Source organism: Miniopterus natalensis, chromosome 7 (assembly GCF_054644295.1).
Source record: "Miniopterus natalensis isolate mMinNat1 chromosome 7, mMinNat1.hap1, whole genome shotgun sequence".
NCBI lineage: Eukaryota > Metazoa > Chordata > Mammalia > Chiroptera > Miniopteridae > Miniopterus > Miniopterus natalensis.
In genome coordinates this window covers 5,201,902-5,225,836 of record NC_142087.1, presented here as the reverse complement: position 1 = coordinate 5,225,836, position 23,935 = coordinate 5,201,902, and the positions used below count along the sequence as shown (strand labels likewise).

The following is a 23,935-nucleotide window of genomic DNA, read 5'->3' as shown; positions in this document are numbered from 1 at the left end:
CTTGCATTACCTAAAATCTCAAGATACAAGTATATTACCCAGGTAAAACTGCCAGGAAGACAGAACTGACCTAGCAGGAATAGCAGGATACTGGGGATGGCAGAAGGAAGAATCCTTCTGGAAGCTCAGAGTAACCACCCTGAGCGCAGAAACACTTTCTCTAATGCTGAGAGATGCTAGTTTCTCACCAGGGGTGTGCTCGTTCAATTGGACAAGGTGATGTGGAAGCCAGCGTCTTAGATCTTGGTTAACGAGTCTGGTTTTACATAAGTAGACAGCTCAGAGACTGCCCTGTGTTCACCAAATTCCTCTTTCTGTTGCTCTTGGGCACATAGATAAAATATGTTTCTCAGTCTCCTTTGCAAAGAGCTCCACTTGTAGACCTGGCTCTTTAAAACCTTCTGTTTGAATTAAAAAAAAAAAAAATGACAGGATCCAGGAGATCGCAGCTCGATTCCCGGTCAGGGCACATGCCTGGGTTGCGGGCTCCATCCCCAGTCTCGGGCCTGCAGGAGGCAGCCGATCAATGACTCTCTCATCATTGATGTTTCTATCTCTCTCCCTCTCCCTTCCTCTCTTTGAAATCAATAAATATATTTAAAAACACAAAACAAAACAAAAAAAACAAAAGCCACTTCTGTTTGAGCCTCTGTGCTACCTTTCTTCTCCCATCTGCTGGCTGGATGCAAAGGAGGGCCTGGGGGATGGTGGAGCTATGGATGGATGGAGCCAGTATCCTTGAATCATGGTAAATGTGTCTGTTTACTGACCATCCTCAGTAAAATGGATTGTGAATGAGATAAACTTTTACTGTGTTAATCCCATGAGATTTTTCTAAATCTCTGCATTTTTGCTGCAGCCATGAGCTTACTTGCCCACTACCTAGGTCCAGCTGGGAAGGCAGAGTTGGTTGCCTGCGCCCATAAGAGGATGGGAACAACTGTTGGGACCACTGGGCGTTGTAATAAAAGAAATGGAGCCACAGGGATGGAGTCAAAAGAGAAAGCGGAGCCCTCGGGTTGGTATAACAGTTTACTTGGCAAACCCTTGAGCCTTCTCAGGGTAGAGATGGAGGGGAGACCGGAGAGGCCCTCAGCTGGAGCAGGGGGCCGGGCGCTCTCAGACCGCCGAGCCAGCCTCCTGCCCGCACTACTGGCTCGAATCTGCCACCAGGAGAGATTTATAGGGTTCTCTGGAAGAAAAAAGTCTAGTGGTGAAAAGTCAGGGGACCCTGGAGGACATCCATTCCCAAACTTAATAATACCCTTGGTCCCAGTTAATGGGAACAGACACTGTTTCTGGACCATCAGGAGTTACCCGCTTTTAAGCAAATTCACCCACGAGGTTTGTGAGTTGGGACCATAAGCGGAGACTGGGTCTCCTTGGGCCTGGCTGAGACAAGGGGCACTAAGAGGCCAGACCAAGGAGGCAGTAACTGGGGCCTTGGCCAAAGGAAGAATAAACAGACTGAAGGATGATGTTTCGGGGGAGCCGAATGAGAGTGAAAGAAGAGTGGAGGCCCACCCATGCTGGTGTTTTGCTTTATTTTGCAGTGAGTGGCAGCCAAGTTGTGGAGATTGGAGCACATTGCCCTGTGCTTCCCGTCTCTTTGGCCAGGATTTGGGTGACTGCGGACTTCTGTTTCAGGTCACATCTGAGTGAGGGATCATACCCAGGCCCAGCATTCCTTCCCAACCAACTTACCCATTGTCCAAGCAGATGTTTCCACAGTAGGTCCAGCAGCATGTATAATTTTCTAACACACATCCTCCAAACTTAGTGCACCTTTTCATACAAAACAGTAACGGAGGCTGTACCCAGCACTGCTCAATTTCTTTTGCTCTAGATGCAACTGAGATGGTAGGAGTTGGTAGGGTCTATCCATTTACAATTTGGAGAAGAAACCCTCCTTAAGCTTAATCCCTAGGTTCTGGGACCTGAGCTCAAAGCCATAAAGTATTTCTCTGCCTTTCAAGAAAATCCCTTCCTTGAATTCTAGCCAGTGTCTTTTTAGAAGAGACCACCCTTGCATGACATAACTCCCCGCTTTCCACGCGTCCCCATAGTATTGCAGGCCTTCGAGTCCTCTCCAAGCTCCCCAACGACAGGCCCTAGGACACCCTCACCACGTCTGACATTACCGCATCAAGTCTATTCTCATATAACCTTAGATTTTAGGACCCGCACTCTCCTCTGGCTCCAGTTTCCACACCCAATTTGCAGAATGGAAAACGGAGTTGGGGGAGACTAGGAACCTACTTTCCCCTTTTCTATTCTCTCTTTATTTAACTTTTATATTTTTATTTTTTAATAATTTTTCTTTTTCAATTACAGTTGATGTACAATATTACATTAGTTTCAAGTGTACAACCCAAATGATTAGGCATTTATGTAACTTATGAAGTGATCACTCCAATAAATCTAGTACCCATCTGATACCATAAATACTTATTACAGCCATGGCCAGTTTGGTTCACTGGTTAGAGTGTTGGCCCACAGACTGAAGGGTCATGGGTTCCATTCCTTGTCAAGGGCACGTACCTTAGTTGGAGACTCGCCCCCCCGGCCCCTGTTGGGGCATGTGCAGGAGGCAGCCAATTGATGTGTCTCTCTCACATCAATATTTCCCTCTCTCTGTCTCCCCCTCCCTTCCACTCTCTCTAAAAAATCAATGGAAAGAATATCCTCCGGTGAGTATTAACAAAAAAATAGTTATTACAATATTATTGACTATATTCCCTATGCTGTACTTTACATCACCATGATTATTCTGTAACTACCAATTTTTGCTTCTTAACCCCTTCACCTTTTTCACCCCACCCCCAAACCCCCCTCCCATCTGGCAACCATCAAAATGTTCTCTGCACCTATGAGTCTGTTTCCAGTCTGCTTGTTTATTTTGTTTTTTAGATTCCACATATAAGTGAAATCATGTTGTATTTGTCTTTCTCTGACTGACTTATTTCACTGAATAAATATGCTCTAGGTCCATCCTGCTGACACCACCTAAGCATTCAGCCTCTCCCCAAATTCCGTGTCTTTTACTGGCCCACAACCTTTCCTCTCAGTCCCTTCATTATCTCCATTTTGTTACCAATGACCCCAAACTTTGACTCGCTAAGGACCTCCTATTTGTCTTGTCTGTTTTCTCCTGGTTTAAGAGGTCTTTCCCCCTGAAACTAAAGGAATGTGTTAAAATGTTACCCTTTTGGTAGTGACCAAGGCTCACTCAGATCAGGCTCAGAGACTCTGAAAATGTGAGTTCAGAGGGAAGCGCTGTGCGGGTGTCGCCACTACCCAAGGTGGTCTGACATAGGAAAATATCATCTCCTCTGAGCTTATGAAACGTAGGCAGAAGTTACATCACCTTTACACATATACAATATTGCTTTCATATCTGGGAGAGGGAGCTTGGAGGGACGCCAGATTGGGATCTTTCCTAATCTTTCTTGGATATTTCTACTTTAAAGAGAGTTCTGATGCCTTGAAGGGCGATTCTGGAAACTGGGCCCTGAATCAGTTATGCCAGACACCCCAGGCCTGGGCAGCCCCCCCTCCCTCACCACACACCTACAGGCGGGCACTCTCCTGACGCCTCCCAGCGCAGGCAGAAGCAGCACAGCGCCACCCGCCGACGTGATGAGCAGGAGAGCCCAGGGCCTCATGGTGGCTCTGCGTGTGTTTGGGTTAAGCTCTGGCAAAAGACAGGCCTTCTTCAAGTGCTGCTAGAGTAGAAAAGATGCCAAGGAGCATAGGGTAGGAAAGAGAGAGAGAGTACTTGTGAATATTGTGATATTCTTTCTCCTACTTTTGCTTCTCACCCTCAGGCACCTAACAACATGTCAAGCTGGCCACTGGCTTCCCTGGCTTCTTCCCCATCTTACATTGCGTACAGCTCCCTTCGCAAAGTTATTTCTCCGAAAAAATACATTGCTCTTTTTCCAGTTAAAAAGCAGTAAATCTTCAGATTGTATAATTTCTAAGACAAAAAAATACAAAGGGGAAACAGATAAACATTAGGAATTCTACCGCCCCAGAGATAACCAGTATATGTGTATCCTTTAATGTTGTAGTCATTATTTTTATGAAATGGGAATAACAGAACACATTGAGGGTCCTGATTTTTTATTTAAGAACATATGCAACTGGATGATATTATTTAGTCAAGACCCTAAAACAAAGTACCAGAGGGATTCCAGAGCGAGTGCTGAGACAGATTACTCAGCAGGACTCAAGAAAAGATGGTGGCTGAAAACTGGTTAAGGAACTCTTAAATCTTTCATCTACATAGATGATGTAAATGCCAGATTTAAATAAGTGAATCATTGACTCATTGACTTTGAGGCAAATTGGATTTAGATGACTTGAGGTGAGACAAGAGCAAGAGAAGGAGATTATGGAGAGATAGAAAAAAAAGAGAGACACCCTTAAAATGTCAAAGATCAGCTGTTTGGGGGCTTTCACTCTTAGAGATTTATCTGCTCTGCAACCTACTCCATTCAGAACCCACATCCCTGCCAGTTTGCCTTGGCATGGCTTAATGAAGGAAAATTGCCAAGTTAAGCTGCTGAGGTTTCATTTACCATTGGGCAATATTTACATCAAAGGATGCAACTTAATTGGTGAAGCTCCAGGCCAAAGGAGAACTATCTTTGAGCACATTAACCTTCCAAAAATCCTATAAAACACTTGTATTTTTTGCATAGAAGCCAGTGTGCATTGACAGGATGCCCAGTCCTTGAGCATCAGAATGTTCTTCTGGTCCTCTGAAGGCACCGGCACAGATCAAGACATGTGCAAAGCAGATGGTCCGTTAACCACTTGCAGGTGAGGATATGAGAGCTGAGGGTATGGGATGAAGGTGGTCATGGATTGGGATGGCCTCTGGATTTTTGGCACCTGTCTTTTGCACAAAAAAGGAAGAAGTCTGGCACATGGTGACAGAAACACAATAATTCCAAAGTAATGGGTTCTGTAAAGCTGGTTTTTGGTATTTAAAAATATCATTCTAGACCCAACTTGTCCAGAGCTTTGAGATCTGTTCATTTAAAAGGCCTCATGCTTAGTTCAGTTTTCTGAGTTCACTACTTGCCCTTGAAGATTGTTTAGGATCTGGGGATGCCAAATCCCCTTCTTTGTACAACTCAGTTGTACTAAGTGATCCCAGAGAAGAGAAATATATCATCACACCCAGGCTGGGTACTAGTCATATACAGAGTTCTGGGTGAATTCTATGGCTATCCTGAAATGGAGTGTAGAACAATGAAAAGGTCCCTAGGTATCACAAAGACACAGAACTACTGCTCCCCACAAAATTCAGGATCGCTGGGCTTTCCAGATAGTGTTAAAGGAGAGAAAGTATTGAATTTTGAGTCAGGAATGCTAGTATCTTGTTTCATCTCTGCCCCTTTTACCTATGGGACCTCAGACAGGTCACATCACCTCTATCTCTGTATCTTATTTGAACAACAGAGACAATGATCCCCACCTCACAGGAATAATGTTGACATCACCTGAGCATGGAACTCATCCAAACAAGCCACAAATAAAAGCTTATGCCTCAAGGCCCTTACCCCACTTACCTCTAAAGGTGACTGAGTTGAGTGTCTGCAGTAACTGGCTGACAGCTCTTTCATCTGGATTCTTATTACTTGGAGAGAGGAAGGGAGGTTGTGTCCTGGAACAAGGAGCAGAAGAGCAAAAAAAACAAAGATCAAAGGCCTAGAACTTAATGATGATTTTGGTAGTGGCAGAGCTTTACGTTCTGCCCGGGAACTACATGTTGGCCATGTCATTGAGTGTTTCCTTCAATACTCACCCATCCAGAAGTACTGGATTTTCTTTGATGTGAGCAGTATCTCCTACTAACCTAGGAGGAACATTGTGTACTTGGGTTGCAGCCACCCAGGCTAGAGTCTTTATCTAATGCATTTTGAGTCTATCCATAAGTTGGGAGTGGAAGATGGTCTATGTATCTATTTTCCTTTGAATTGTGTGGTTTATTGAAGGTCTCACCCTCTTCTGTACTGATTCTCCTTTGCTAATTAAAACATAACATCATCTGCCACCAAATGCTGTGTGGCTTTTAGTAGATAAAAAAAGATCAAATACGAAGGACTTTAGAAAAAATAGATTTGGCTCACCAGGGGCCATTATATTGGGCATACGAGCACATGACTTGAAGCTCACTAGAAAAAAGAGTCAATGGTCAAGGGCCAGGGAGTCCCAAAGAGCAGACTTCCTTCTCTCAAACCTTGTCCACAGGTATGCTTTATACAGTGACAAGGGATATCTATATGTGAGTGATTTCCCCTGGGCTTTGTTGGGTGTCTTGAGCAGTAAGAAATATATGCCAGGATTCTGGAGACTTGGCTGAGGAGGGTGGACCAGTACAGAGACAAAAGGCAGAATTTGGGGACGTAGGGACAGATTTGGGGACCTAGGGACTGCAAATAGTGCCAAACCTAAAATGACTGAATTATAGATTCCCAAGACATTGGTTTATATTGCAGAAAAATAATGTTTCTTGCAAGACAATCACAGCCTTGTGCATGCTCTGTGTTGGGCCCAGAAGCTGGGGGTTCTTGATGGTTTGTTTGAGGTACACAGACACTGACAAGTACCAAAGAGGGTTCTCCCAGGATTCCTGCTACTCCTGGCTCTGGATCATACAGATGGGCCTGCAGAAAGCTATGCAGAATTTAGAACACTATCTCCTCATTTAAAATGAAGTAAGGGATCCTTCCTTTTTAAAGCTGCATAGTATTCCACGGTCCGAGAAGATGCTTGATGTGATTTCAGTCTTCTTGAACTCGTGGAGACTTGTTTTGTGTCCTAACATGGTCTATCTTTGAGAATGCATATTCTGCAGCTTTGGGGTGAAATATTCTGTAAATGTCAGTTAAATCCAATCTGATCCAGTGTGTCATTTAGAATCACTATTTCCTTGCTGATTTTTTTTGTCTAGAAAAGCTATCCAGTAAAGTCAGTGGGATGTTAAAGTCCCCTACTGTGACTGAATTGCTGGCAATCTCTCCTTTAAAGTCCTCCAGAAGTTTTTTGGCTTTTTTTCAGCCTGTGTGATTCTTTTGTTCTGAGGTGGGTCTCTTGTAGAAAGCATATATTTGTCCACTCCTTTTACATTAGTTTAAAATCAAGGCAACCAACTGAATGGGAGAAGATAGTTGCAAACAATACCTCCAACAAGGGGCTAATATCCAAAATATACAAAGAAATCACACAACTCAAAAACAACAAAAAGCAATTAGAAAATGGGCAGAAGACCTGAACAGACACTTTTCCCAGGAAGACATACAAATGGCCAATAGACAGATGAAAAGATGCTCAACTTCACTAGCTGGAAGGCAAATACAAATCAAAACCACAATGAGACAAGAAATAACAAGTGCTGAGGAGGGTGTGGGGGAAAAGGAATCCCCGCACACTGCCGCTGAGACTGTGAACTGGGACAGGCGCTGTGGCAAACAGGATGGAGAGTCCTCAGAAAATGTAAGAATAGAGCTGCCGTATGACCCAGCAACTCCTCCTCTGGGTATCTACGCTAAAATTTTCAAAACACTTATTTATAAATATATATGTATCCCTATGTTCATCGCAGCATCATTTACCATGGCCAAGACATGGACACAACCTAAGCGGACAACTGGATAAAGAAGATGTGGTGCATACATACAACGGGATACTCCTCAGCCGCGAAAAAAGAATGACATTTGCAAAAACATGGCAGATCTTGAGAGTATCATGCTAAGCAAAATAAGTCAGATGGGAAGTCACTCATGTGCAAGATATAAAACAGAAAACAACAAACAAAACCAACAAACAAACTCAGACAAAGACAACAGTACAATGGGTGTCTGAGGGGAAAGGGTGGGGGGAGGGTGGGTGTCTGAGGGGAAAGGGTGGGGGGAGGGTGGGTGTCTGAGGGGAAAGGGTGGGGGGAGGGTGGGTGTCTGAGGGGAAAGGGTGGGGGGAGGGTGGGTGTCTGAGGGGAAAGGGTGGGGGGAGGGTGGGTGTCTGAGGGGAAAGGGTGGGGGGAGGGTGGGTGTCTGAGGGGAAAGGGTGGGGGGAGTGTGGGTGTCTGAGGGGAAAGGGTGGGGGGAGGGTGGGTGTCTGAGGGGAAAGGGTGGGGGAGGGTGGGTGTCTGAGGGGAAAGGGTGGGGGAGGGTGGGTGTCTGAGGGGAAAGGGTGGGGGAGGGTGGGTATCTGAGGGGAAAGGGTGGGGGAGGGTGGGTATCTGAGGGGAAAGGGTGGGGGGAGTGTGCAGAAAATGAGGAGACAAATACACAGTGATGAAAGGAGACTGGGCTTCGGGGGGTGAGCGCAGTGCGGTGCGCAGATGTGTTACAGGGCTGTACACTTGAGATTTATGTAACCATGAACTAAAGTTATCCCAATAAATTTTTTTTTTTTAATGAAGGATTTATGAATAAAAATGCTCAACATGATATTGTCTAGATAACCAGTAACTGGTGCAACACAAATGTTTGACAATAAGTATCTATCTTAAATGAGAGCTGTACAATTATGGAAAACTATGTTTTGTGAAATATTTACCTGATTAAATGAGGGTGGGACAAGATAGGTAACAAAAAGGAATGATTCAAAATGTGACAAAAAAAGAATTGCTTAAGTTCAATATGCAAACAAACTAAAAAGATAATACAGTTGACCTTTGAACAATGTGAGGGTTAGGGGTGCCCACCGCGACGCACTTGAAAATCCACTTATAACATTTGACTCCCAAACTTAACTACAGTTGTCCCTTAGTATCCACAGATTCAATCAATGGCAGATGGAAAACAATAATTTTTTTTTATTCTGGGTTTGTAAATGCAAGAATACTGTTTTCAATCACAGTTACTTAAGGCAGCAAATGGGAAATTCAAGGATATCCAAGGGTCAACAGTATTTATGGAAAAACCCAAGTATAAGTGGACCCGTGCACTCCAAATTCATGTTGTTCATAGTCAACTATACAATGAGACACAGGTTAATTCTGTACAATGAGATTATCATCATTTTTAAATTATATATTTTTCTTTTCTGAAGTTATTTTGAAATTAGAAAATAGAAATAGATTATATCTTCCAGGGGGAAAGTTCTGCTTGCAAAAGGAGAGGGTTAGTATGTGACAGGGAGGACAGTCTCTGCAGAAGCCCAAGGCCCACATAGAACAGGCCATGGGGAGGGGCGGGCACAGGGGAGGACACAAGGACTCCTGGCCCTGCCCTGGCCTGGCCAGTGGAGGCAGGGAGGAGCCCAGAATAAGCTGTTCTTTCTTTCCTTCCCTCCACACACCAGCTTCCAGGAAAGGCCGTGTCAGACATAGAGCTCGCTGCTCAGGCCAGAGTCATGCCAACCCAGGCTCGGCTGCCCATCCTGCTTCTTTGTGTTCTGCTGCTGCAGGCCCAGGGAGGGTACCATAAACCGAAAAAGAAGCCAAATTGTAGGTGATGGGGGGGGAGGGGAGGGGGGGGGGAGGGGGGAAGGACGGCCTGGGACTTGAAACTTTTTAGCACATCCAGCTCTGACCACAGCACTCTGAAGGCTCTGGGTCCTCCCAGACCATGGCTCCAGCCCCTTTACCGGCCCTGGGACTAGTGATAGGGGTGGAGAGGAACCTACATCTTTTTAGTCTCCATTCCCCAAACCCAGAGACATATGGTACATACAGTAGTGAAAGGTGTGCAGAGCTGAGAATCAATCCTTTGGATTATGCACACTTGTGACAGGTCAACATCCAGAGATGTTTGTGGGAACAGGTCTAGAATTAAAGGACATTGGGAAAGCAAATTTTGGGATGTAAAGGATCAAGTTAAAATTATTATCAGAGGACCAGGATGATGACAGTAGAAGGGAAATATTACAAGTGTTATTTTAGGGGAAGGGGCAGAGATACTACAGACACAGTGACAAGAGGAAAGAGAGGGTGGAGAGGTGCGCGAATCTTCTTCTTCTCTGGCCCCTGTAAATTCTGGAGAGTGGGGGAGGGGTTACAGACGTTTCAGACTGCTCTGACTGTAGATTCTATGCGAGTGACTTCACCAAGGCCATGACTAGTAGGACAGACAGGGTCCTGGCTGAGGAGTGTTGAGAGGGTCCAGAAAGCCCAAGCATTGAACTCTGCTGGTGGAGAATGTGGGTAAGAGACTGAAGATACTACCTATCACCAGGATCTGATGAGGGACAGAAAGTGAGTTCTCTTAAAAATCTAAGAATGTCATGAGTGGGAGGTGTCTGGGGTCCTGCAGGGGGCTATTTGCTTTAAAAGGGTGCTTGGGGGAGGGGCGTGTCGTTGACCCTGTTCCTGTTCAGTTTCAGATGTAGAGACACCGGAAGAAATGAAGGAATGTGAGAAGAAAGTCAAGTGGTACTTGTGCCATCGCCCCTGTAAACATCACAGAGAATGTCAAGCCAATAACGTGTGCTGTCTGAGCTTCTGCGGGAGCATCTGCATGAACATTCTCTGAGTGCATCCTGCCCCCAGACCTCCGTTTAAGACTGGGCTAGAGAACAAGGACCTCCAGTCTCAGGCACAGGGCTGTCAACAGCAATGCCACATCCCCACTATCTGGACACCTTGTTCCTGCAAATAAACCGGAACAAATGCCCAGGGACCTGCCTCTTTTATTCTCCGAGCTTGCGATCACTGAGAGCCAGGGCAGACCCCAGGTGCCCCTGCCTCCCTGGGTCCCTCTCCCCTTGTCATGCTCCTCTCCTCTCTCTCCCTTCGGCCCATGCACCCTTGCCAGGCCCGCAGAGGCTCAGCCCCCTTGTTGCTCTGCTCACTGACCCAGTGCTCTCAGGGGGAGAAACTGCTCATGTGTGGCGTCCCCGGTGCTAAAGAGAACGTCCTCATGCTGGAGGCCCAAGGCCAAGTGAACCATGAGCTAGGTGGAGGCCTCTTCTTTGACTTGACCCACCCCTGTCCCTTTCTCCCCACTCTCCTTGTAAAGTTCAGGTAACTGTCCCTTTATAAGGAGTCCCAGAGCAGTTCAGTGACATGCCCAAGGCCAAAGAGAGGGAGAGATCATTCATGATATGGCCAGGGGAGGGTGTCTCCTCTGAACTCCCTGTTTGCTCACTTCTTCTCCACTGTGGTGACGCCACAGGCATGGAGGTGAGGGCCTGTGCCAACCCCAAACTTCCCCACTCCCTCCTCCGCCAGGACGGCCACCCTTACCGAGAGGCCTGGAGCAGGGTGTCAGGATCCGAGACGCCAGTGCCTTCCATTAACTGAGCTGTCCCTCCCTTTCCAAATCTTCCTGCTTATGGCCTCATTCTCTCTCTCTCCCTTTTTCAACCCAGAGGGAAGCCACGGGGTGTGGGGACTGGTGGTTCCATTGTGATGCTGTTAAGGATTAACTGGCACAGGGTGGCTGTGAGTCTTGTCCATGGTCTCACGGCAAGTCAGTGAGAATGAATCACCGGGGGACAGTCTCCCTACGATGACCCTGTGCAATCACAGCCCCTCTGAAACGGTCCTGGGGCTAGATCCAGGGGCTGAGTCATGTGCGGCCAATTGGAACGTGGCGTCAAGTGTGGAGAACTCGGGCTGGAGGCCATGCTGGAGGCAGGTGTGCAGTGTGACACTCCAGTCCAGTGCTTTCTGCTGGGCATCGACGCAGGAGACACCAGAGGAGGAAAGCCGCCTCCATCAGGCCAGAGCCTCTCACCCACCTCGGGAGCATCACAGGGCTCCTGGTATTGAGGAGATTCTCCACTAAGAGCTGCCCTTGGGCAAGGGGGCCTTGGGAAAGAGGGCATGGCCAACCACTAACAGACATCAGAGACAGATGGGCAGAAAGGGGTGCTCTTCAGGAGCTCTTATAATGTGCTTGCTCAGAAACCTCACTCTCCAAGCATCTCCACAGCACTTGGCCGTGTCTCAAACACCTAGGAGAGACTCTTAAGAGAGGCAAGGCTACCTGCCAGGTCACACAGAGGGAATGACCTCCCCCGACCAAGTCCTGTGCTCACCACCAGGTGGATGCACTGTGGGTGCCAGGCTCACCTATTCCTTGCCCCTGGCATGAGAACCATGGACCGTGAATTATACTGGAAACAGTTGTTCTTCTTCCTTGTGATAAGCGGTGCCCTGACCCATGTTCCAGAGAGTTGTCTGGACACTGCCCCTGCTCCATGGAACTCAGAGACCACACCGGGAATGCTATGGCTGGAGTTCTTGCCTGGAGTCCTCACTGCAAGTTCTGTCTTATTGGGACAACCCCATGTTAGGTGGATTAAAGAGTGTGGCCCCTGGAAGACCTTGAGTCTTATGGAGGCAGTGGAAGAAGCAAATGCAACTTCTGCCGTGACCTGGTCTCCAAAATATTAAGTCTCAGCCTGCAAAACACTTAGTTTCATGGTTTCCACTAGTTTTGCATTATTTGTTCTCATACTCCACACCTGCTCCTCCCTATGTCAATACAGATGGGAGTACTCTAGAAGCATCTCCCATCTCATAAATCATGATGTTGGTCAGCTCCTGCTTCATTTCCACCCTTTGGCTGCCCCCAGTGCTCAGAGGTGGATCCATATCGATTTCTTTACCGGCAAAGTGTGCCCCACCCTGCATCTGGTAGTTGTCTGTGTCATAACAAACTCAGGATGCCTAATTAAAAAGCCACAGGAAGCCCGGCCGGTGTGGCTCGGTGGTTGAGCATCGACCCATGAACCAGGAGGTCAGGGTTCGATTCCCAGTCAAGGCACATGCCCAGGTTTTGGGCTTGATGCCAAGTGGGGGCGTGCAGGAGGCAGCCGATCAATGACTCTCTCTCATTGGTGTTCCTCTCTCCCTCTCCCTCCGTCTCTCTGAAATCAATAGAAAGATATTTTTAAAAGGAGAAGAATAAGAAGCCACAGGAAGTTGTCTGGATTAAGGGTTGGGTATAGGTGCCGAGGTTAGTATCTGTCACCAAGAAATGGGCCTTGGCCCAGATAAAATTAGAATGGGCATGGCATGCGGGGTTCAAGGAAGGTTTTATCCAGAGGAAGTTATTCTGAAGTTTAAAATTCTACCATTAAAATTACATTCTCTAAGAGTATGCCCATCAGGTAAGGTCATGTCCAGTGTCTGAGGTGGGAAAGAGTTCACTTCCTAAAGATCGTTAGCGAGAGGGTGTGAAAAGGTGGAAGTGAGACTCTTAGTTAGAGGACACCAAACATCTGATTTCCAAGACTATTCTGGGCCACTATTACTGGGCATATGATGGTCCCTTTTTATGTTGATTCAGGTTTCCTTTTATTGACACAAAGTTTTCTTGGATTGTAATTTTTAAGATTAGTTACTTTTCTTTTGAAAAACTCCAATTATTATATATTCAGAATTTCTTTGCCCATCTTCTTTATTAATCTTTTTCTCTCTTATTGTTTCTACTTTTTGCATTTTATTTTTGGTGTCCTGGCTTTTTTCATTCTTATTCTCAATACCTCTTATAGTTTAGTTGAATTTCTTGTCTTGTGTATGTTGTACAATCTTTATTTCTCAGATGACTTTTATCCCTTTCTTCAGTTTTTTACGTTTGTCAACCCCTTATTTCCTACCTTCCTGGGTTGTTTTTTTGCTTGTTTTGTTTTTGTTTCATCTACTTATGTGCTAAGTTTTTAGATGCCTGATACAAGCTATTTTTCATATGTAAAAGTGTTTGTTTACAGACATTTTAATTAAAGTTGCAGTGTTGTATTACCCTTTGGGGAGAATTTTTTCAACAGAAATGTTTCCATTTTTGTTTTCTGTTTTCCTTAATAGCAGTTTTACATTGATGTTGTCTTCTCTCTTTCCATTAACTTTGTAACATTTTATTTTAACAGACCAATGGTGAGAGTTTTATGCTCACATTGTTCTCAGCTTTGGCCACTTGAATTCTTTCAGGTTGGTCCCTGTCTCTCCAATATTTTAAATTTTGAGCATTTCCTAACTTTCTAACCCTAAAAGATGCCCCAGTTCTTACCTTGTATTTTCAAAGCCCAGTTCTAGAATCTGCCATTTCTCTAAGAAGCTTTGGCTCATTAATTGGAAAATGGTATTTAGAAAACAAGACCTGGGCTCTTGGTGTGTTTATTGCTACTGTGATATCACTGCTTCCAGGCCCTTTCAGCAGGCGTAACTAGGAAATATAGGTATGTATAACTAATCTACGTATACACATGTGTTTATAATTATTTCTTTGCCTGTCTATTTGTATGTAGATTAGGCTAAACTAAAATTCATATTGATGTCTCTGGATACTCAAGAGTTCATTCTAACATTCTCCCTTTGTCTATTTGTGGCTTCTTTTCTCTGACAATTAGAAACCTGACTCCTATCATCTAACAGCTATTTACTTATTTGTTCAATCTTGTATATATGTAAAGTCGTTTTAGAACTGTTTACCCATACCCTGTGAGAAACCAATTAACCAGAGACCTGCTCTCTGAAAAACTGAATGAAAAGGCTGCTTGCCAATTGCCCACGTTAAAATGGCATGTGAGACATAAACTGTGAAGCTCACGAGATTAGCCTATCTGTTCTAAGTTAATTAGATGGGGAAGGAAGTGTTGGAAGCTTATGCATACTGTAGGATAAGAACCATTTTGAGGGTTATAAGAAGGCAATCAAGGGCAGTGGAATGGAGTAGAAAAAAGCCAAGGGCCATTGTTGGTAAATGAGTTTATTTGTCAAGGATTTGCTCCTGCCCAGCCCTCAGTGAGAACTGACTGGTGTCCTAGGTAAGAGGTTATAGTTTTTTGTTTTTTAAATATATCTTTATTGAATTCAGAGGGAGGAAGGGAGAGGGAGAGAGAGAGATAGAAACATCAATGATGAGAGAGTCATAATTGATCCACTGCCTCCCGCACACCCCCTACTGGTGATCGAGCTTGCAACCCAAGCATATGCCCCGGCCAGGAATCGAACCTCGATCTCCCGCATCCCAGGTCGACGCTCAACCACTGAGCTACACTCAGTCATCAAGAGGTTGCTGTTTGAAACGTCTTTCATTGTTTTTCTGCAAGAGGGAAAGGTTAGATGTTAAGAGGCTAAGGAACTCTGAGAAACAAGCATTCATTCCCAAGCTTAATATTACCCATCCTGTATACTTTATGTAACAATAGGAATTGTCCACTTCAGAGTGGGTTGGAAGTGTGGTATTGGTTGATCAAACAGAGAAAGGTAGAAATCTGGTGCGTGGTTGAGCCAAAAGGGCGCATGGAAAGGTCTGATTATGGAGGCAATGGTTAGAAACCTGGATGAAAATTAGGAAAAGAGCAAACTGTTGAGTAACATAATGAGGAAAGCACAGGCATTGATTATATAGTGAAAGAAGCAATGTGCCCCAATCTGATGTCTTGGTATATTTGCCAGTGAATTGCTTTCCAGGTTTAGGGGATATTGTCTTCTGCTATTTTGGTGCCTAGGATTTGGGGTACATCAGTCCTCTGTTTAGGAGTAACACATCAGAGAAGAGGGTGAGAATCAGTGAAGATACATAGCCCAGCACACATCTCCCAACTCACAGTTATGTCCCAGCAGATGTTTCCACAGTAGGTCCAGCAGCATACGTAATTCAGTTTTATACATAAAAAGGTCTTAGAACACTTCCTGGTACAGTCAATGATGTTTGGCTCTCCCCAGCACTCCTCAACTAACTTTTTATTCTCTAAAATTGAGATGAAACTGTAAGAGGTTAGCAAGCATGGGAAGAGAAGCCCTTCATAACCTTAACAACCCTTCTGAGAATCCAAGCTCAAGTTCCCAGCAAGGTATCTATCTGCCTTGTAAGAAAATCCGCTTCCTGCCGAGCCAGCATGGCTCAGTGGTTGAGCATCGATCTATGGATCCAGGAGATCACAGTTTGATTCCTAGTCAGGGCACATGCCCCGGTTGCAGGCTTGGTTCCCAGTGGGGGGCGTGCAGGAGGCAGCTGATCAATGACTCTCTCATCACTGATGTTTTTCTCTGTCTCTCCCCCGAAGAAATATTTTTTAAAAGGAAGGAAGGAAGGAAGGAAGGAAGGAAGGAAGGAAGGAAGGAAGGAAGGAAGGAAGGAAGGAAGGAAGGAAGGAAGGAAGGAAGGAAGGGGAAGGAAGGAAGGAAGGGGAAGGAAGGAAGGAAGGAAGGAAGGAAGGAAGGAAGGAAGGAAGGAAGGAAGGAAGGAAGGAAGGAAGGAGAAGGAAGGAAGGAAGGAAGGAAGGAGAAGGAAGGAAGGAAGGAAGGAAGGAAGGAAGGAAGGAAGGAAGGAAGGAAGGAAGGAAGGAAGGAAGGAAGGAAGGAAGAAAGGAGAAGGAAGGAAGGAAGGAGAAGGAAGGAAGGAAGGAAGGAAGGAGAAGGAAGGAAGGAAGGAAGGAGAAGGAAGGAAGGAAGGAAGGAAGGAAGGAAGGAAGGAAGGAAGGAAGGAAGGGGAAGGAAGGAAGGAAGGAAGGGGAAGGAAGGAAGGAAGGGGAAGGAAGGAAGGAAGGGGAAGGAAGGAAGGAAGGGGAAGGAAGGAAGGAAGGGGAAGGAAGGAAGGAAGGGGAAGGAAGGAAGGAAGGGGAAGGAAGGAAGGAAGGAAGGAAGGAAGGAAGGAAGGAAGGAAGGAAGGAAGGAAGGGGAAGGAAGGAAGGGGAAGGAAGGAAGGAAGGAAGGGGAAGGAAGGAAGGAAGGAAGGAAGGAAGGAAGGAAGGAAGGAAGGAAGGAAGGAAGGAAGGAAGGAAGGAAGGAAGGGGAAGGAAGGAAGGAAGGAAGGAAGGAAGGAAGGAAGGAAGGAAGGAAGGAAGGAAGGAAGGAAGGAAGGAGAAGGAAGGAAGGAAGGAAGGAAGGAAGGAAGGAAGGAAGGAAGGAAGGAAGGAAGGAAGGAAGGAAGGAAGGAAGGAGAAGGAAGGAAGGAAGGAAAAGGAAGGAAGGAAGGAAAAGGAAGGAAGGAAGGAAGGAGAAGGAAGGAAGGAAGGAAAAGGAAGGAAGGAAGGAAGGAAGGAAGGAAGGAAGGAAGGAAGGAAGGAAGGAAGGAAGGAGAAGGAAGGAGAAGGAAGGAAGGAAGGAAGGAGAAGGAAGGAAGGAAGGAAGGAGAAGGAAGGAAGGAAGGAAAAGGAAGGAAGGAAGGAAAAGGAAGGAAGGAAGGAAGGAAGGAAGGAAGGAGAAGGAAGGAAGGAAGGAAGGAAGGAGAAGGAAGGAAGGAAGGAAAAGGAAGGAAGGAAGGAAAAGGAAGGAAGGAAGGAAGGAAGGAAGGAAGGAAGGAAGGAAGGAAGGAAGGAAGGAAGGAAGGAAGGAAGGAAGGAGAAGGAAGGAGAAGGAAGGAAGGAAGGAGAAGGAAGGAAGGAAGGAAGGAAGGAAGGAGAAGGAAGGAAGGAAGGAAGGAGAAGGAAGGAAGGAAGGAAGGAAGGAAGGAAGGAAGGAAGGAAGGAAGGAAGGAAGGAAGAAAGAAAGAAAGAAAGAAAGAAAGAAAGAAAGAAAGAAAGAAAGAAAGAAAGAAAGAAAGAAAGAAAGAAAGAAAGAAAGAAAAGAAAGAAAGAAAGAAAAACCCCTTCCTGAGCCTCCTCATTGCATCTTTTTAAAAAATATATGTTTTTATTTATTTCAGAGAGAGGAAGAGAGAGAGATAGAAACATTGATGAGAGAGAAACATCGATCAGCTGCCTCCTGCACACCGCCTACTGGGGATCGAGCCCACAACCCGGGCATGTGCCCTGACTGGGAATCGAACCCGCAACCTCCTGGTGCATGGGAAGATGCTCAACCAACTGAGCCACACTGACCTGGCTCCTCGTTGTACCCGCACTGAATTTTTTGCCTTTTCTGCTCCCAAAGTTCCTACCAGTGTTGCAGACCTCTGGGCCCTCGTTGAGCATCCTAGAGAGAGGACTCAGTGTACCCCCAGCCTTCATGTGCCCTCCTATCAAGTCTACACTTACCTAACAGGATATATCCGTGCCTGAGATGTCCTCCAGCCTCATTACCGTGCCTATTTCATAGTGGGGGAAGCTAGACCAGGGCAAGTAAGGAGCAGATCCTCTCCCCTTTTCTTCCCCTCCTTGCTGACCCTGCCTTTAATAACAGCCTCCCTCAAATTCTTCTCTCTCGCTCAATTTTTTGGCCCCCTCCATTGATTCTTCTTTCTTATCATATGGTCCTCAGTTTTGTCCCACTAAGGACTCATTTCGTCGTGTTTTCTTCTCTATCTTTCCACATTCTGAAAGATCCTACCACTAATTCAAAGGGTATGTATATTAAGAAATACCCATTTGGACTCATCCAAGTACGAACAGCTAGGACAGAGAGCTTCTGGAACTATGGGCAGATGTAGCAGCTCAGCACTGGTGCTCCCCTCTCAAAGACAGCCTGAGGCGGGGCTGTATGTCCTTGTAACCTACGGAATGTGTGTAAAAGTGTACAGATACTCACTGCCGCTTTCAGGCGTTAAAGGACCTCAACTTTGAAATTTCTTAGATCTTTGGGCATAGAAACATCGTGATTCTCCAATATGTGATCCAGGGAAGGAAGGACCTGAATCAGATGTGCCAGACACAGTAACACCCCTTAACTCGTCCAGAAGCCAGCACGACCCCCGACCCTTTGTCTCCAGCCCAGTCTCATCACCTGCGATTGGTCTTTCCTTAACTTCCCCCAGCACAAGCAGCAGCGTCAGAAACAAGATCGTGAGCAGAGGCGCCCAGAGCTCCGTCATGCTGGCCGTACTTGTCTGAATGTATGTTGTCAGGATTTCTTTCCCCTCCCAACTGCTGCCAGAGATCGAGAGATAAAAAGAGTTGTAATGCAAGAGAAAGTGCTCATCGAATGTTTTACGCTTCATCTTCTAATTATTCCCCCTTGCCCTCTACCCACCCAGCAACAGGCACACACGTCAGCTGGACACTGCTAAGCCATTTCACACTCTGCGCCTTCCTTGTGCAGAAAAATATATATATTTACAAATGTGTTACCTTCCCCTGAGGAAAAGATCATTCAAATTCAACATATAAAATTTTCAAAATGCTAAAAAAGTACAAAGAACACAATGAGATATTTCCAGTAATCCCACTCTATTGGCATATATTACTCTGTCTTTTATATGTGCATATATATGAATATGAATTGTTTCTATAAAGTTGAAGTCCTATCAGGCTTGCTGTTATACATTTTGACTTTTAGGACTTTTGAAAAGAGAGAGAAAGCTGGCCCCCCAAAAAAAGGTTCAGGAACTCTTAAAACCTTTACTTGTTTTAGAAATGGAAATGGTCAATAATCTGACATATTTTTTGGAGATCTTTAAGCAGATTTTCTTTAAAAAATGTTGTGCTCTCTTAATATCAAGCCGCGAGAAAGGCTTTAATGATACCTCCCACTGAACTTTGTATGTGTCCCAAGGGTTTGTGGAGATACAGTTGCCAGGTGTCTGAGTCACAGCGGGGAACACAAAAGCCCAAGAGGCTCGCCAAGTGAGCTATGACCACAAGAAAGAGGCTACAGTTTGCACGAATTTGACAGGGCAAATGCAGATAAGAGCCAGTGCGGGTTTGTGCTAGACTATTCCAGGCAGGTTTCCTGGGAGGGCCATGGGACTTCAGCTAAAGGAAGTAGAAAGTGAGTGGCCAGATGCCAGGGCCTGGGAAAGGACCATTAGACCAGCCAGGAAGGAGCTGGATTCAGCCACATCAAGAGAACCACAGCTGAGAAACTTTCATCAGCTGGGTGTGGAAAGACTCAAAGAACCCAGAAACCACCCATGCCAGAGTCTGTTTTAAGCAATACCAAGCCCAGAAAGCACAAAGACAAAGGCACAAAACTACCTGCCAAAAAGAACTATAAACTCCCTCACCTCTTCTCTCGGCTCCACCTCCAAAATGGCACTTAGCCAACAGCAGAAGAGAGAGCGAGGAAACTGGCCAGTCTCTTCCCCAAATGCAGGTTTCTAGGTGTGGGGGAAGCCTACAATTTTAATTCAAGCTTAGTGCTTTGACTATTGCATGGGCTTAGACATTTTTATACGTTCTAAATTTAGGCAGTGTCTAGAAAAGTCAGGTTCTATACCCAAGCTCTCGTACAGAGGCAGGGAAAAAAGTAGTTCTTCCAAATAAATTTGAGACACATTTTATTTTATTTATCACGTCTCCCATGAATATTTTCCCAGCATATTAGTTACACACATCGTTCATATTTTCCCATTAATCATGAGACATCTAAAAATTTGTAATTTCTCTTCCCTAGGGAAAAAAATGAATGTCATTGGGAACTTTCTTGCAGCTAAAATTTGGTTAAATGCAGTATTAGCTTCAGAGCCCAAATTTATCAACCTGGAAGGCCTGGGGAAAGGATACTGCCTATCTCAAACCCTAAATAGTTGTTGTCAGTTTTTTTCTCCATTAAAATTGGTTTATTCTACCAACAGGATACACATCTTGTCTCCCCATAGGGAGGAAATTCTCTCCCACTTGTTACCACACTGAAGACTGTTGGGATAGTACAGACCAAAGAACAAAATGTGGGCACTGGAGTTGGAGAGATGTGGGCTTGAAATCCAACCCCAACACATTTAGCTTAACATGTTGTATGACTGGCGAACACCTAACTTCTCAGAACCTCAGTCTTTCCCATGGGTAATATGGTGGTGATATGCACATTTTGAATATGTGAAGCACTGAACATATGACTTGGCACACAGAATATGCAAGATAAATGTTGCCTAGTATTATTATTAAACTCAAACTCTCTTTTCTTATCCAGAGGCATGAAAGTTATTTAATTTCATTGATTTCATTGTGGTCTTTTTTTTTTTTAACTGTTTAACCTATTTTTTTAATTAGCTCTGATGAGCGGATGAGATTCTATCCTTTATTCATCTGTCCTCAATTTACTTGTCTCAAAAATGCTTCTACTAAGTGACTGTTATAAGCCAGGCACTACTCTGAGCACTGAGAATACAGGAATGATCGAAGCCAGCAATCCCCGCCTTCAGAAAGCTTATGTTCCAGTAAAGGGGACACCCCATAAACAAGACATCAAGGAAACACACAGTAATAGATGAAGATCAGTGTGAAGGAGAAAAATAAGGGAGGGTCTAGGGCCTGGAACAAGATGCAAAAGAATTGGTGGCTATTATTTTAGGCAGCTCACTGGCGGTGAGAGGGGAGCTGAAGGGGGGGCTGCGTGCGGTCAGAACAATGCCTGGCCCCCGCCCAGGGGCGCCGAGTCTGCTGAGCCAGGCGGAGGGAGGACAGAAGCCTGGGTGCTGCGCAGAGCACAGTCACAGCCGAGTGATTGTCTCTTTCCCTGCAAGTGACCAATTTTCTCCCAAAGTATTCTTGCTTTGGTGTTTTCAGCCAAGCAGAAGATAACCTACATGCATTGGTTGAAATGCCCCAAATGCTCAAAAGCAGGCACAGTACCTAGAGACATTTTAAACGGTGCAAAACTCTTTAGAAGGGCTAAGCTTATTCTCTTCTTGGCATACGTGAAAAAATACAAGAGGAAAATAACATTTAAGGCACATGGACCTTTAGATGGGTTCCCTTTAGGTGTTTTTAAACCAATATTTGGAAATAATTTCAAAGTGCCAAGAGTAAGAATAGTACAAAGAGCATCTGAATACCATTTGCTCAGATTCACCTATTTTAAGAATTTACCCTGAGCCCAGCCAGCATGGCCCAGCGGTTGAGTATCGACCCAGGATCCAGGAGATCGCAGTTCGATTCCTGGTCGGGGCACATGCCCGGGTTGCTGGCTCGATCCCCAGCAGGGGGCGTGCAGGAGGCAGCTGATCAATGACTCTCATCATTGATATTTCTACCTCTCTCTCTCCCTTCTGCTCTCTGAAATCAATAAAAATATATTAAAAAAAAACAAAACAAAAAACAATTTACCCCTAAATACCTTCTTTCATATATATATACCATTTGAGAGTGTCATATATCATGGCTCTTATTTAGGAATAATACTTCTGTGAGTATTAACAAAAGGGACATTCTCTTACATGATCATAGGTCAACTGTCAACTTCATTAAATTGAACATTATTAAAAATATACTTTTATACTTTGATCTACCATCAGTATCCCATTTTATAAATTCACCCAATAATGTCCTTTGTCTATTATGACATTAGAATTTTTGAATGCTCCAAATACTAATATAGCCAATGTTTTCTTTTAATTCAACATTCCTTATTTGGGGTTTGTCTGAAATTTCTTCACAATTGGACTCAGGTTATGTCTCCTCAGTGGAAATACTCTGTAGGCAACACATAGTGCCCTTCTCAGGCCATCACATATGAAGTGACACGGTGTCCATCCATGTCATCTTTCTCTGTCTTAGTTTCTCCACTTGAACAACAAAGACAATAATTTCTTCTATAGAGGAACAGTGTTGGCATAATCTAGGCACCTGCACTGAACAGGGAACTCATCCAACCAAGCCACAAACAAAAGTGTTTGCAGGCTCACGCTTAAACAGCCAGGACTGATATTCACCTACCTTTGAAGACGTTCAAGTTGGAAGTGCTGGCGACTGTTTCACTGATGGCTCTTCCTGTTGTCTGGGAACCACACAGCCTCCACACAGAAGGCAGGTGATGAGCAGAACAGGTTTCAAAGACTTCAAATGTGACCAGTTCCTGTTGTGGCAGATCGGTGAGTTCTGCCCCAGGCCATAAGTTGAATGCGTACAGATTGTCATCAGATTCCTATTCGAGTACTTTTTTCTTTTTGCTGCAGGGAATAGAGGTAGAAGCAGAGCACTGTGGAATTACAGGAGCTTCCCCTCCCCCGGCACCCACATTTTCTGGAAGTCTGGGTGACTGTGGAGGCGGGGGAGAACCTGTGTATCTATTTTTCCCTAACATTTGTGTGACGACTTTTGTAAAGTCCCATCCACCTCTATATTAATTTCTCCACTGCTGGCATCAGCCTAACACTACATCATCAATGTCTCATGGCTTTTGTGCTGATAAAAAGAGAGGGCCCTACCAAAAGAGCTTGGAAAAGGTCACATAGCATGGAGATTTATAACGCAGACTTAACCTGGGTTCAAATCCTAGCTCCCACTTACTCTGGGCAAGTTGCTAGTCCTCGCTGTGCCTCAATTTTCTCACTTGCAAAGTGGGGTTAATAACAGCCCTTTCCTCATAGGGTTGTTGTGAGGGTTCCATGAGTAATCACTGAGCCAAACCAGCTAGGGCTCAATTAGATTTTAAAAGTTATATGTTATCCAACCACAATGGGTTGAAATTAGAAATCAATAATGGAAGTAAAGATGTAAAATCCACAAATTTGTGGAAATTTAAAAACACAGTATTAAACAACCAATGGATCAAAGGAGAAATCACAAGGAAAGTTAGAAAATACTTACAGATGAATGCAAACAAAAATGCCACAGCAACAGCAGTGCTAACAGGAAAATTTATACTTGTAAATGCTAACATTTAAAAACAAGGAAGATCTCAAATGAACAACTTAACTTTACAACTTGAACTAAAAAAAGATAAAATTAAACCCAAAGCTATCAGAAAGAAGAAAATCATAAATATTAAGCAGAAATAAACAAAATAGAAAAACAATAGAGAAAAATCAATGAAGCCAAAATTTGGTTCTTTGAAAAGATAGACAAAATTGACAAAGATTTAACTAAGTAAACTAAGAAAAAAAGAGAGACTACTCAAATTACTAAAATCAGAAATGAAAATGAGGCCATTTCATCCATTCCAAAGAAATTTTAAAAAGATTATGACTTCCAAAAAACTGAAGAAGAGGCAATACTTCCTAACACACTTTATGAGTCCAATACGACCCTGGTGCCAAAACCTGGCAAGGACAGCACAAAAAAGAAAACTACAAACCAATACCCCTGATGAATACAGATGCAAAAATCCTAAACAAAATACTAGCAGATCGAGTACAGCCATATATAAAAAATAATAATAATACATCGCGGTCAAGTGGGGTTCATTCCAGGGGCACAAGGATGGTTCAAC

The 23,935-nt window shown here is 44.6% G+C and overlaps 3 protein-coding genes across 3 annotated transcripts; 1 reads left to right on the top strand and 2 right to left on the bottom strand.

The window, feature by feature from the left end:
* Positions 1–1,149: 1,149 nt before the first annotated feature.
* On the bottom strand, positions 1,150–4,647 carry WFDC9 (WAP four-disulfide core domain 9). Its single transcript, XM_087819275.1, has 4 exons — positions 4,613–4,647; positions 3,575–3,725; positions 1,705–1,852; positions 1,150–1,192 (listed from the first exon to the last, which is right to left on the bottom strand). The coding sequence occupies exons 2-4, from the start codon at positions 3,663–3,665 to the stop codon at positions 1,150–1,152; spliced, it is 282 nt and encodes a 93-aa protein (XP_087675401.1). The 5' UTR covers positions 3,666–3,725; positions 4,613–4,647.
* A 4,725-nt stretch (positions 4,648–9,372) lies between these two features.
* Positions 9,373–10,490, top strand: LOC107530859 (WAP four-disulfide core domain protein 10A-like). Its single transcript, XM_087818533.1, has 2 exons — positions 9,373–9,466; positions 10,336–10,490. The coding sequence occupies exons 1-2, from the start codon at positions 9,373–9,375 to the stop codon at positions 10,488–10,490; spliced, it is 249 nt and encodes an 82-aa protein (XP_087674659.1).
* A 4,966-nt stretch (positions 10,491–15,456) lies between these two features.
* On the bottom strand, positions 15,457–22,491 carry WFDC11 (WAP four-disulfide core domain 11). Its single transcript, XM_087818532.1, has 4 exons — positions 22,441–22,491; positions 19,791–19,795; positions 18,572–18,711; positions 15,457–15,659 (listed from the first exon to the last, which is right to left on the bottom strand). The coding sequence occupies exons 3-4, from the start codon at positions 18,657–18,659 to the stop codon at positions 15,457–15,459; spliced, it is 291 nt and encodes a 96-aa protein (XP_087674658.1). The 5' UTR covers positions 18,660–18,711; positions 19,791–19,795; positions 22,441–22,491.
* Between the last annotated feature and the right edge of the window lie 1,444 nt (positions 22,492–23,935).

What these genes read in the sequence shown, in the direction of transcription:
- WFDC9 (XM_087819275.1), bottom strand. Translation starts at nt 3,665, where the DNA reads ATGAGGCCCTGGGCTCTCCTGCTCATCACGTCGGCGGGTGGCGCTGTG. An exon ending in CGTCAGGAGAGTGCCCGCCT is followed by an intron (nt 1,853 to 3,574) that starts GTAGGTGTGTGG and finishes CTACCATCTCAG; the next exon opens with TTGCATCTAGAGCAAAAGAA. An exon ending in AACATCTGCTTGGACAATGG is followed by an intron (nt 1,193 to 1,704) that starts GTAAGTTGGTTG and finishes TTTTTCTTCCAG; the next exon opens with AGAACCCTATAAATCTCTCC.
- LOC107530859 (XM_087818533.1), top strand. Translation starts at nt 9,373, where the DNA reads ATGCCAACCCAGGCTCGGCTGCCCATCCTGCTTCTTTGTGTTCTGCTG. An exon ending in ACCGAAAAAGAAGCCAAATT is followed by an intron (nt 9,467 to 10,335) that starts GTAGGTGATGGG and finishes GTTCCTGTTCAG; the next exon opens with TTTCAGATGTAGAGACACCG.
- WFDC11 (XM_087818532.1), bottom strand. Translation starts at nt 18,659, where the DNA reads ATGACGGAGCTCTGGGCGCCTCTGCTCACGATCTTGTTTCTGACGCTG. An exon ending in TAAGGAAAGACCAATCGCAG is followed by an intron (nt 15,660 to 18,571) that starts GTGATGAGACTG and finishes TCTCAATTTTAG; the next exon opens with AGAATAAAAAGTTAGTTGAG.